General features: G+C 43.9%; 1 protein-coding gene across 1 annotated transcript in view; it reads left to right on the top strand.

The window, feature by feature from the left end:
* Window positions 1-11,042, top strand: part of CEND1 (cell cycle exit and neuronal differentiation 1) — a 31,828-nt gene extending 20,786 nt beyond the window's left edge. The window contains exon 2 of the mRNA XM_054028239.1: window positions 1,681-11,042. Within this exon, the coding sequence (XP_053884214.1) occupies window positions 1,881-2,276 (396 nt within the window). The 5' untranslated portion in view covers window positions 1,681-1,880 and the 3' untranslated portion in view covers window positions 2,277-11,042. The remainder of the gene's footprint in view (window positions 1-1,680) is intronic.
* The last annotated feature ends 2,531 nt before the right edge of the window (window positions 11,043-13,573 follow it).

The raw sequence follows: 13,573 nt of genomic DNA, 5'->3' as shown, positions 1-13,573 counted from the left end.
GCCCTCTGGCTGGGGAGGTTTCCATACGAGCCTCCTCTTCTAAGCTGCCTGTGTTAATAAGCTCATATTTCACTTAGCTGGCAGAAAGCTCTCCACAGGACCCTGGAAGCGCTGAAGGTCAGCGGGGAGATAATGAAGAAGGCTGCTCAGGTCTGACGGCTGCCTCCTGTTTACTCATTATTTCCCAGACGCATCACTGACACCATGCATCATCACTGCAGCTCTGGCAGAGAGCTGGCAGGCAGCAGCTTCTCTGTTCCTTCCATCACATGGAAGCTGTAACACCAGCCTGAGTCCCCGTTGATCCGTCTCGTGCTCTGTCCACTTGTCATTTATGGGTAGTGCTCCACCAAATTCATGGCCATGAAAAACACATCACTGACCGTGAAATCTGGTTGGTTGTGTGCTTTTACCCTATACTATACAGATTTCACGGGAGAGACCAGCGTTTCTCAAATTGGAGATCCTGACCCAAAAGGGAGTTGCAGGGGGTCACAAGGTTATTTTAGGGGGTCATGGTATTGCCACCCTTCCCTCTGTGCTGCCTTCAGAGCTGGGCGGCCAGAGAGCGGTGGCTGGTGGCTGGGTGCCCAGCTCTGAAGGCAGTGTCCCACCAGCAGCAGCGCAGAAGTAAGGGTGGCAATACCATACCGTGCCACCCTTAATTCTGCTCTGCTGCCTTCAGAGCTGGGCAACCGGAGAGTGGCAGCTGCTGACTGAGGGCCCAGTTCTGGAGGCAGCAGCACAGAAGTAAGGGTGGTAATACTGTACCGGACCATCCTTACTTCTGCGATGCTGCTGCTGGCAGCTCTGCCTTCTGAGCTGTGCTCCTGGCCAGCAGCCGCCGCTCTCCAGCTGCCCAGCTCTGAAGGTAGCGCTGCCGCCAACAGCAGCGCAGAAGTAAGGGTAGAAGTACTGCACCCCCTCCCCCAATACACTTACAACCACCAACGCCCCTTTTTGGGTCAGGACCCCTACAATTACAAAACCATGAAATTTCAGATTTAAATAGCTGAAATCATGAAATTTACTGTTTTTAAAATCCTATGACCGTGACATTGACCAAAATGGATGGTGAATTTGGTAGGGCCCTACTCATGGATGTAGGGGTTTTTTTTAGTTGTTTGTTTTTTTTCCTGGCAGGACTAACTATTATCTACACCATCCCTGACAGGTGTTTGTCTAACCTGCTCTTAAAAACCTCCAATGGTGGAGATTCCACAACCTCTGTAGGCAATTTATTCCAGTGCTTAACCACCCTAGCAGGAAGTTTTTCCTAAAGTCCAATCTAAGCTGCCCCTGCTGCAATTTAAGCCCATTGCTTCTATCCTCAGAGGTTGAGAACAATTTTTCTCCCTCCTCCTTGAGAACAATAAGTCATCACCTAGCATTTTTCTTCCTTTGCCTATCTGTAAAATTCTATTATTATCAATGGAAATATTTTTGTAGTCTGTTTGTATGTATGTGGTGCAATCAGTGTTTATTGACCTTTACTGATAAAAATCTAATTCTTCAAAGCCCCCAGGAAATCACTGCCCCAATCTATACAACTTGTCTACAGTTTCACCGCAACCTACAAGTAGAGTGGTTCTGACTGTAAAATGTGCTCTCAGTGGCTCTTGTATCTAGCACTCTGTGCATCCTCCTCGCTCACCTCTCATTTTCTGTCTGTTCTTCCAGGTTCTGTATCGTGTCCTGGTGAAGTATTGGCTAAGTGAGAAGGTTGCTGGGACGACGGCTACAAGGGGATCCATTTGAGGTCGATCTATCAGCCTGCCTACACCAGGTGAAAGCAACGTGGGTACATATAGCTAGTAGTAATATCCTGAGAGTTGGCCCTGTGAAGGTCAGGTCACTCCCCTCCGACAGCACTCATAGGAATGGAATCTAAAGGAAGCACCCGAAGCGGAAGCAAACCTGATGCCAAGGCCGCCAGCTCTGGAAAGCAGGAGAAGCCCAACCCCGGGCCTGCTATGAATGCAGACAAGAAGGAAACCCCCTCCAAGGAGCAGCCCACCCCTGTGGCCACAACGAAGAAGGCAGCCAGCGAGGCTCCTGCACTGAATAACCACAGCAATCTGAAACCCAGCCCTGCGGCCCCGGAGGTGCAAGAGGCCACCGGCCAGTCCCCTGACTCTGAGCACAAGGGAAATGGCGCGGAGGAATCCTCAGGCAGCGTCTTCGATAACGTGAAGCCATTGGCCATTGTTGGAGGTGTGGTGATGGCTGCCATTGCTGTAATTCTGGGAGTGGCGTTCCTAGCCCGGAAAAAATGAAGACCGAGAAAGGGTTGGGGGAGAGAAATATAATCAACTGTACAGTTCCTTTTGAAACACATGCATGCAGTAAATTCTATACATATCTATACATATATAGAGAGAGCACTAGATAGGGTAACTACAGCACCAACAACTACTCCAAAAGTCTTGTTCCAAAGGAGCCGTGCCAGTTTGACCAGTATGGGTACTCCATGCACTCAATATGTGCTTTTGTGTAATATAACTTGGCTTGTACAACTGTGTATAGATTACAGCTTCTTCTGATCAGTGTAAATGCCGGTGTCCCCTCCCCCACGCTCCTCCCCAGGAGACTCCCCACTTTCCCGTAGTCCCAGCATTTCCAAGCAGAGGTGTTCTACATCCCATCCTGAGTCCCTGCTCTATTTATTTTGATGTTTTTTAATTGGGTTGTGGTAGAGAAGAGGAAAGGGAATAGTACTAAGACCCAGTTCATCAATTATTGTGGTTTATTATTAATATCGTACCCCAACTTGTGCTGGGCGCTTTGCAGACATGTAAGAAGGCAGCTCCGAGCTTACGGCCTAATAGGTACATTATGTTCCTAATGCTTATCACCCAACCTTTAAAAACAAACAGACAAGACAGGAGTAACCCATAGCTGGAGGTGAGCTGACTGTGTGATATAGAAGAGTGTGGATCACATGGCATTATAGAACCTTTTCTCTGTCTGAGCTGCAAGCCAGTAGCTACAGTGAAGCTCAAGGGGCAAATATGTCTCACTGAGATCTACAGTGCAGTTTGCAGCCCATGGAGACAACATACAAGGCTTGGAGTCCCATCCCCTCTTTAGTCATACAGAGGACAGTTTCAACCTGCTCCATGTTATGTATATTGGGGGCAGCCCCAGGCACCCAGCCATTTGCCAATGCAGATAAGACCATTGGGACAGTGTGGGCATTCCTGCCCTAGAGGGTGATAGACTGTTTTGGACACAGTTTCTGATAAACTTGAAGTGGCCTCAGTAGTGCACTAAGGGCTCAATCCAAACTGCACTGATGTCCGTTGGAGTTTTTCCATTGACTTCAGTGGGCTTTGGCTCAGGCCCTTAATCCTGGTGCTTTTCCATCAAAGGTTGATCTACCACACGCAAGGAGAGAAGAAAAGGCAGACAAGAACTAGGCTTTAAGGGCAAGCAGCACATGAAGCACTATGGGAATGACATACATGAACCCCTTTATGCTGGGAAAACCATGTGCAAAAGTGATGAAAACAGATGGTGCTTGGAGAGATCTTCTACCCCCTAATTTGAGTCTACCAGGAAAATGTGAAACATCCATGTCTTGAAAGTGGAAACAATTTCCCCAAACTTGGAAACAGCCTGGTTTCCTTTGCTGGGGCGGGGAAGGAGGGGGGGAGGAAGGGGTGAGATATAAAACCAGACCGTGGGTAGGAAGGGAAAAGTAAGGGAGAGGATAGATGGATGCTCCATTTACTACATTGAGAAGATGAGACACACAGGGATGAGGGATGAGTGACCTTTCCAGACTCAGAACTTCCATTACGACCCGCATTTGCTGCTGCTGCTATAGTATAGAAAGGATTCTTTAGCCAATGTTTTGTTTTAAATGGAGCCAGAATTGAAACCGAATCACCCAAAGAGTCACTGGAGCTCAGCAGTAGTACCTGCTAACCGGTGAGTGGTACACAGGAGTGTCACAGTTTTGCAGCGATGATTGGCAAAGATACTGTACAAAAGTCAGAGAAACCGGTCCAAATTCAGAGGGAATGTAGAAGGTGGGGTGTAAGTTACATGTCTGGAAGGGAGCCTGAGCACCTGGGAGTATAAACCAGTATAAGGGCTGGATGAAGCATCAATTATGCCAAGTCTCTTAGTTTCTTACCCCAGATTTCTTGCATCTTCCACTGACACATCTAGTATCGGCCACTGGTGGTTGACAGGATACTGGACTGGATGGACCACATATCTGATCCAGTCTGGCAATTCCTATATTTCTAACTCAGAGTCCTTGAAGAATTTGGCCTACTTAGTGCATGTGGCTCATCAGAATATTTGGGCACAGCTTCTTTACAAATTCCCTTCTATTCCTGCAGTTAGATTTTTCACCATTTTTTCTACAAGGCTCTTAAAATATTCCCAGATGTATGCGGCCTCTTTGGGAGAAAATTCTATCTCCTGGTTTCCAAACTATTGTGTGTTTCTGAGTTTTAACCTGCATATGTTCTTTTCCATTGCACAGACAGATGCAATATGATCAGGTTTGCCCCATTGTTGAAACAAGTGCTAACAACCACCATGCTTAAACTTGATAGGTGCTAGCACTGTTTCACCTGTATTATGGACAGGACTTGTAACTTCACCTTGTAATACAATCCCTCCTGTACTGAGAAGGCTCTGGGAAAACCTTAGTAAGAATAGACTAGCTACATCATGGGGGATTCCTTGTTGTTATTTATCCAGAAGGTTGTTTGGCTGGTTGTTTCTTTAATAACCTTTCCTTGTTGAGGAGCTAATTTGTCCCCATGATGTTTTGCAGATGCTGAGATGTAAATTTATTATTGTAAGCTGGGATGAGGATAGGGTGAAGATGGGGAAGTGCAAAGTATAGGCATCTGAGATGGAGAAGAGATCATCGTAATTGTCTAGCCTGTCTCCTGCCAATGCAGGGCTGGTGATTCCTGGAACTTATGAAGCAGAGATTTGATTTCTAGTTTCAAGTGTAAATTAATTCAAGAGATGTTTCCCTATTTGTTGCCCTCCCATTTAGTTCTGGCAGATGTGTTTTCCAATGGAGTGTGTGATAAAAATCACAGATCTAGCTCCTTTCTGCTCTGAACTAACCAGGGTAGACAGACATTTAAGGAGGAAAAGGAAACATTGGATGCTTCACAGGAGCCTCTCTCTCTCCTTTTAAAAGTATTTTAATTTGACTGCATTAATTTTTGGAAAACTGAGAAAAAAAGTTCTGAGTTGGGAGGGGCCTGAGCTGCAAAACTTCCATCCAGATCCGAACTATTCCCCAAAGCATTAAGATATGTGATTTGGATAGGCCCATCTCTAGTTCTAAGCCAATAATTTCCTCCTGAAATATGCCAGAGAGGTTATTGAGACATGGGAGATGGTGACGGTGGCAGGACAAGAAAATCGTCATCTTGAAAAATAACCTTGCCCTCAATCATATTTATGGCTGTGAAGAAATAGGTTAGGTCTATAAGGGAATCATTCACTTACTGTAATTTCTCGGTACTGTTGTCCACTGTCCATGACTCATTCTCCAGAACCCAGCTCATTTGCTGGTCTGAAAACACCCATTTTTTGTGTGGATGTGTACAACCCCACCACCTTCTTGAAGAATATTACATGTATATATTACAGTTTACTGCAGTCTTTGTAAAGCCACACACCCCATATTTTTTGTAAAGAAAAATATTGAGACAACCCTTTATTTGTGCACCTGCATTCACACAAAGTGTCCATGTTTTCTTTTTTGTACCATTTGCATTCTGCCATGCAATGCCTTAAGCAACATTTTTGGTCATGGTTTCTTACCACTAAGAGAATGTCTGGCTAGGAAACTCCTGAATGTATAGCATCCCCATTGTGCTACAAGCTAAAAATTACTGTCTCCCCATGTTCCCCAAATAGTCACGTGGGCTACTTGCTTTTAAAAAGATACTTCCTCTTTTAAAGTATTTTGGAATGTGTTGTATTGTGTTGTAGTGGAACTAGTGCTGGTTTGAGTCTGGTATATCACAAGGAGGTGCCATGCAAGCTTCCTAAACACATAGGGTTTCTATGCCCTCCAGTCCTGACTTGCAACTACCCCTTTTAGCAGATGCTGCCTGTTATACTTTGTGCCGCACTGCATGGTGGTTTCCTGTTGAGCACAAAAGTCCAGTGAGAACTAGACTGAGAAGAGCAAATTATCTCTCGGTTGGAACCTACGGCAGATTGAAACCCAATTTGTCATGAGGCAAAAGGCTAACGAATGAACTTGCTGTGCTAAATAAATAGTTGTCCTGTTTTGCGGCAGCACTGAGCACATGCCTTTATTTGCTTGATGTATTATGTTGTGTTTTCTGTAATATGAGGTCCTTTTAGTGATATCTCCTCAATGAGAACGAATTAAAGCTTGAAACTGATAAGATTCTGGCTTGGGGATTTGTAGGGATCTAGATTGCTAGTTTACTCTTATTGATGCTGTTTATAAATTAGAAATTTGATAATTAATTATACAAACACTGCAGTAGAAAATGCAGCTTATCTTTAAAACAATAGATTCAATTACTATATTCTATTTTGACGAAACCACCTCTCTCGATCTAATGCAAGAATGTCACTTTTATCTCTTGGACAATTTAGTACAGGGTTTTCCCTGTCCCTAGCTCTGTAAATGTGAAATTGACTACATTTCCTCTGATGGGGCCTGACCCAAATCCCACTGAAGTCAATGGAAAGACTTCTATTGACTTCAGTGGACTTTGGATCAGGTCCATGCCTCTTAATAGTTTTGCTGTGGGATAGAATCAAATCTGAGCACGAGGGATGTTCTGACCGCATTTTCAGCATGGTAAGAATGTATTCTGCCAGGTGATTTCTATCTCATGTAGGCTGTGATTCACCAAAAGCACTTAAGCACATGCTTAACTTTAAGTAGACCCACTGACTTCAGTGTTACATGCTTAAGTGCTTTGCTGAATCAGGGCTTTGGGGGTGATCCAAAAAACATGAAGGGGAATCTTTCCACTAATTTCAGTAGGCTGTGGATCAGGCTGTTAGAGTTACTTTCCCATTTTCTGTTCTTAATTATTTGTATTGTGGTAGTGCTTGGCATGGTCCCTCTGTGCTGGGTTAATTTCACTCACAGGGAATGGGGAAAACAACCATTAGGTTTGATCCTGAGAGGGGACATGATAGCAGTTTTCAGGTATCTAAAAGGGTGTCATAAGGAGGAGGGAGAAAACTTGTTCATCTTAGCCTCTAAGGATAGAACAAGAAGCAATGGGCTTAAACTGCAGCAAGGGAGGTCTAGGTTGGACATTAGGAAAAAGTTCCTAACTGTCAGGGTGGTTAAACACTGGAATAAATTGCCTAGGGAGGTTGTGGAATCTCCATCTCTGGAGATATTTAAGAGTAGGTTAGATAAATGTCTATCAGGGATGGTCTAGACAGTATTTGGTCCTGCCATGCGGGCAGGGGACTGGACTCGATGACCTCTCGAGGTCCCTTCCAGTCCTAGAATCTATGAATCCTTAAAGGGTTCCACATGTGGAGCTCTCACATACTTCAGGTTCTATCCTTTGATCTCATGGACGGCCAGGGAAGCCATAAGCAGAGACTATAAAGAGTGTCCATCTCACATAGTGCATTCAAACCTACTGCTCCATTTACATCTAGTGAATTACTCCTAGCCCAAAATACAATTTATTTTAAAACAATCCCTAAATAATCTAAGGACTTGGATCATCAAGAAATTACTTTTCTTGGCCCATCGATTTTAAAAACTCTTCCAAGCCAATCGTGATTTTAGTTTAATCCTTCACCAAAGTCCATCTGTTGCAAATACTGCTCATTACTTTTAACAGCATGTCCAATTATGTTAAGAGCATTGAGTGTAGGCTGATAAACCTTCGCTATTATGTTTAATTCATGGCAGAAGATGAGGTGTTCCCTAAACTAGACTATCAAATGATATATAAATTATATGTAATGTTCCTCTCCGTGGGCTAGACTCTTCTAGCCTTGATTACACAGAGTAGCACCTTATTTCCCATTGACTTCAGAGGGACTATCATGATGTAAGTTACTCTGTAGGCTAAGGATATTGCAATCTGGCCCATAGACAGTAGACCACTGAAGGCCATGTGTGTCATTCAGTCCGATGTCTTCACAGGACTACTCACTATGTCATTTCATAATGATGGTGCTTTGACCATGTGCCATTGAGAAGATCATTTCATTGCACAATTTTCTCATACAGTTAAGAACTTTTCCTCATTAGCTGCAGGTTTTTGCCCTTTTTCCAGCCATCATCAGAGAATAAATTCTGCACTTCCATTAACTATTAGGTATTCATAGGCTATGACCAAGTTCCCTCCATCACTCCAAATCTCATTTCTAGTTTATATGGGCCAGATCCTCAGCTGGAATAAATTGGCATAGCCCCATTGACTTGAATGGTGTTACACTGATTTACGTCATCTGAGAATCTAATCCGGTACATTTGTTTCCTTATACTTAATGGCTTATTCTCCAACTTTGGAATAATACTCGCTTCCCTTCTTTGCATTTTATTTAGCATTCCTGTAATTTTCCCAAGCAATTTTCCAAGTGTGCTCTAACCAGGGCTAGGCTGAAACCAGATTTCTGTGCCTGTCAAACACAGGAGTAGAGTTTTAACAGTCCACGCAAAGAATAGCAAAAGTTATGCCATTTAATATATAGATGGAACACTCGGGCTATATGTCACAGGTGGGGAGTGGGGGTGCGCAAGCTTTTAATCTGCTATAGTTACCCAAGTCACAAGTAAATATTATGGCCCAAGTTTGCAAGGTGATGAGTTTCCTCAATTTCCATTGAAGTCAATGGAAGTTGGGGACATTGCTAGTCTCATTCTAGTCCTCATTATTGCACACCAGTGACTCACTACATGATTGACACTCTGTTCAAGGGAGGCCCCTGACTGAGGAATGATTGCAGATCAGGATTGAGATGCACTGGCAAAGCTGTGTGAGGGAAGCTAGCACAGTATTGCATGCTCTGTGCATGGCTCAAGCCGGTGCTATTGGTCCTTCAGTTATCTGAGTGCAGAGATGAAAGAAATTAAATATATTTTGTTGACAAAAGACTTGAGGCCTGATTTTGATCTAGGTCCATGGCATGGATCATAGTGGGCCTTGGAAATCTGCTAATGTGCATGGCACATGCTGTATTTCCCCCACCACAAGAGAACAGGTTTGAAGTTGGTGCATCAGCTGGGCACAGAAAAGTCTGCAAGCTTTGTTTCCATTTTGGTGGGCTGTTCAGATTGTGCTGTCCCATGGGGATATGTTAGTGTGAAGATACGCTCATCACATGGCAAGTTTACATTGCCTTGAAACAACAGCTTTCCCAATCAGATGAATCTCAGAGCAGGCAAACACTATGGAAGGTTACTGATCTTAGCTACTCACAGATGTGGCTCTACCTTCCACTGCTGCATTGCCCTGTCTTAAAATCTCCACTTGTGCAAACGCTGTCGGTGACTCACCTGATATGTAGTGATGTGACTCAGTTTACCACAAGCAGTGGGAGCAGAATCTGCTGTTCTCCACTACTTTTCACTGATAAAATAGGACTGGCCTTGCTGGCACATACAGAATTAGGATAAAATGAGGTTAGGATCTACAACATATTTTCACATGCCACCCCTGTCCCTACTTCCCCCACGTAGACTAGAGTCTGCAATCATTCCTGCATAGCCATCTTCCCATTCCACCCCACCTTGGTTTTCACAGTTGGATCCGGCCCACTTAGGGATCTGGGTCAGGATCCCAAGAATCAAAGTTTCTGCCTTGCACGTTGATGCTATGGAGCAACAATGCCCAGCAGTGAGAGGGAAACTTTAAATTCTGCCTATCTTCATGAAGCCCTGCAGTATGTGCTAGACTCTATCGCTGTAGCGTCAAACAATCCAAAGTTTCTAGGGCGAGTCAACAAAAACAAGGACAGCATCTTCCCACCTCCTTTCTTTTTTAAAAAAGGAAATTGTTTGACTTTATTAAGTTTTGAGCAGCCCCTCTTAACCTTGTGGCCTTTTCCTGAATCACTGGTTAGGAATCTTTCTAAAGAAAACTTTAAAATGTGCAATCCCAGCTATCCAAAGATACTCCACCATCTGCTAAGGTAGGTTCAGGTTCTTTATGAGGTATCAGAGAAACTAAGGGTATAGAAAGGAAACTTGCTGGTCTGATTAAAGGGGATTTTTTAAAACTAGTAACCCTTAAGAGCCTGATCCAAAGCCCATTGAAGTCAATGGAAAGAGTCCAGCACATTACTGGGTGAAGCCATGTTAGTTTGCAACCACAGTTGAGGTCAGTGGGAGTCTTTCCATTGGCTTTGGATCAAGCCCTAAAAGTTTTCCAACTAATAGTAATTATCAGAGTGACACCTTGATTTTTTTCCCCCTGTACAGACCTACTGGTCAAACACATAATTACCTGTGTTTAACATACAGGTTTGATTTTTTTTGCTTTCAGAGACAATATGCTGCTGGGTACATTTCCCAGGGAAAATGGACACCTACCTACACACAAAAGTTATACAGCTAATTTATACCTTTTTGAATTTATAATCTTGTCTATGCTTCTATGGACACTTTGTATGGGCTGCAGCTCAAATCCTAAAATAGTAAAGAATTTTTCCTTTCCCATATAGTATTCTCTTTACTTTGACTTTAAAAAAAAAAGCGTATAAATGCAATAATGCAGGTAGACTAGAAATACTAGATTGAAAATTAAAGTAGTTTAGCTTGTCCCATTGTGACTTACAGTGTTGTATGACACCCAACGCTGTATCCTAGCATTCTCAAGGCTTCCTACGTAGCTGAATCTAGTATTAGCTTTGAAACCCATTGTGTGAATGGCGGGTGGGTGGATTGGAAATGTGTACTCTCTACACACTGTATGTTACTCACATCAGAAGCTGTATGGCCACTCCATATGCTGTGAAACTGTAAATGATTCCAAATACACCTGTAACTCTTATCAGGATTGTGTGAAATAAATTATATATATATATACATACTGTATAATGCTAACGTGACCATCTTTGTGTATTTGGGTGTGTGAGTGAAACTGGCCATTCCTTCTCTCGCTCCTGAGTGATAAATACCCATCTCTAGGGTTAATACTGTTAGTCATGCCTAGAGACCCTCAACGGAGCTCAGGGGCCCATAGTGCTAGGTACTATATATACATATCATATGAGACTGTTATTTCCCTGAAGCACTTACAATCTACATAAGACAGATGGACAGAGGAAGCATTATTAGCCCCATTTTATAATTAAGGAACTGAGGTGCAGACTCCAAAGTCACAACAGAAATCCATGAACCCAAGTCTCCCGCATCAGTCTGTTGCCTTAATTACAAGGCCATCTTTTCCCTCCTGCTAGTAGCTGTTAAATCTTGACTTTTCACCCACCTGCAGTGTGATGTTTTCCTGAGCAAATAATCTAATTTCCTTCAAGCTTGGTTGTGGCATCTCCATCTCTCTTGCCTTACTGCCACTGATGGGAAAAATTACTCACCTGGGTTGTCCCATTGATTTCACTCTGATTACTCCCAGGAGCAGCTGCTCACCACTGGGAGCAAGGAATTCACAATCTGGTCCAGAGGAAGCAGAGAGAGAACTTCAGAAGCTTAAGTCATTATTGATGAGACTTACAGCATCCATGGCAGCATCTAGAGGCACTAAAGAGCCTTGGTTGGGAGCCTCTGCAAAAATCTAATTGCTTCTGGGCAGGGGTCTACGAGAAGTGGCTGGGAAGTCAGGTATTGGATTCCCCTGGGACCAGGTGAAAGGCCCAGGGGAATCCATGTAAGGGAAGCCCTGCTGAGCACTCCAAAACTTCAGCTATAAGGAAGCCTTTATTATTTACAAGCTTGTCTGCCACTAAGTCACATTCTTCCTGTGTGGGTCTGAACCCTGTTTAAGAGAAGCCATGTACCTGGTGTTTGACTGGAGTGGGAGGAGGCCTGGCTTTAACCACCATCCCTGGTTAGAGAGTATAAACCAGTACGGACACTTAGCCAAAGAGGAGGTGACTTGCCCTTTGATTAGGCAGCCTGAACAACCTACTACCTGGCAGTAGGGTGGGGGATAACTTTGTCAAAGAGGAAATAGAAATGCTGCCCTTACATGGCTACTTGCAAAGCAACAGAAGCAACATGACTTCAGTGGAGCCAGGAGTTAAAAGTAAAGATATTGTAGCAGGAGGCAGTGTTCCAACTTGGAAGGTTCACTCATAGTTTGGAGCAGAGGGGTGGGTAGGGACTTCTGCACAAATTATCCCCTTTAGCCTGGGGTAAGTCAGGATTGTGCCTCCTGCAGAGAGGAGGCGGGGTGAAGGTCTGGGGAAATCTGTTCAGTAGTTTTCTCATTTAAACAAAAATGCTTTCTCAGAACCAAGGCTAGAAGCAACATCGCTTAGCGAACAAACTGCTAGTGAGTGCCTTTCCTAGGAGTGCTCGTTTGTTCCTGAAAATTCTAGTGAGTATGTTTATTATGGAAATATATATGCTGAGTATGCTACACAATACACTGAGTGCTGATAGTATATAGGCATAAGGAGTGGGGTGTACAGTGAGTCCAGGGAATCCGCCTCTTGGTGCTTTTGTTGAAAATGCCTTTGATCTCAGGAGAGCATGTGGCAGAGGTTAAAGAAATGTGCTGCTCAGAAGTACGTTTTAGAAGGAATAAAAGACCTCTCTGGGAGGGGTGATTTATCAATATCCATAGAGAAAGTGAACTCCATTTGAGACCGAGAAATCCTCCCTTTAGCTGGCTGAACATTAATAAGGGGACCCCCAAGAACCAAATTGAAACCAATGTTGCTTGTAACCATGTTTGAAAATGTAAGGCCCTGTTATGAGCCACAGGAGTAGATAAGGTTCTAGAGCAAATAGTTCTTGCTGCAGCATCCATTAGTGTTCAGTTTCGCAGGGCCACTGTTCCAGCAGGGATCCAGCCCTGGCAGTGGAAAGTTACATTAACTAAGCACTTCATCCTAGAAACATGGTTCTAGTATTTTTCATATAATTCACAGGAGCTGTTATTCAGGAAGCAACGCTGTTTCATCAGAGGAAATGGGCCAGATCTTGGTCCCTGCTCTGGTGACTTTGTGGTGATCCACTAGCACATTAGCAGTCCTAAAGCCAGCTTAAATGGCTACTCAAGGACTGCCCCAGCATGGGGAAATTTCAAGATGGTGTAAGACTGGTGCAGCAGCCCCCTGTAACAGCTCTAGTGGGCGGTTACAAGATGTGCAACCTGGAGCAGACCTTATGCTACTCCAAATTGTACCTTGGGACCAGCCTAGTGGCCTCAGAACTGGGACAGAAGATAAAAGATGCCTGAAAACCACCTTCATGCTCCTTTCCAGATCTGTCTCAGTTGCTGCCACACTAGTCCTAAAGGTCTGACCAAATCTGTTATTTAAAAGACCTCCAGGGCACACTGCAAGGCTCCTCTGTTTTCCCAAACTTTTGTCTGAGAGGTTGGTTGTATGGACCGTGCTTAGTTTTATTTTGGGAGTTGGGTGGGTGTTCCACTTA

Source organism: Malaclemys terrapin, chromosome 4 (assembly GCF_027887155.1).
Source record: "Malaclemys terrapin pileata isolate rMalTer1 chromosome 4, rMalTer1.hap1, whole genome shotgun sequence".
NCBI classification, from domain to species: domain Eukaryota; kingdom Metazoa; phylum Chordata; order Testudines; family Emydidae; genus Malaclemys; species Malaclemys terrapin.
This window is presented reverse-complemented; position numbering and strand designations above follow the sequence as displayed.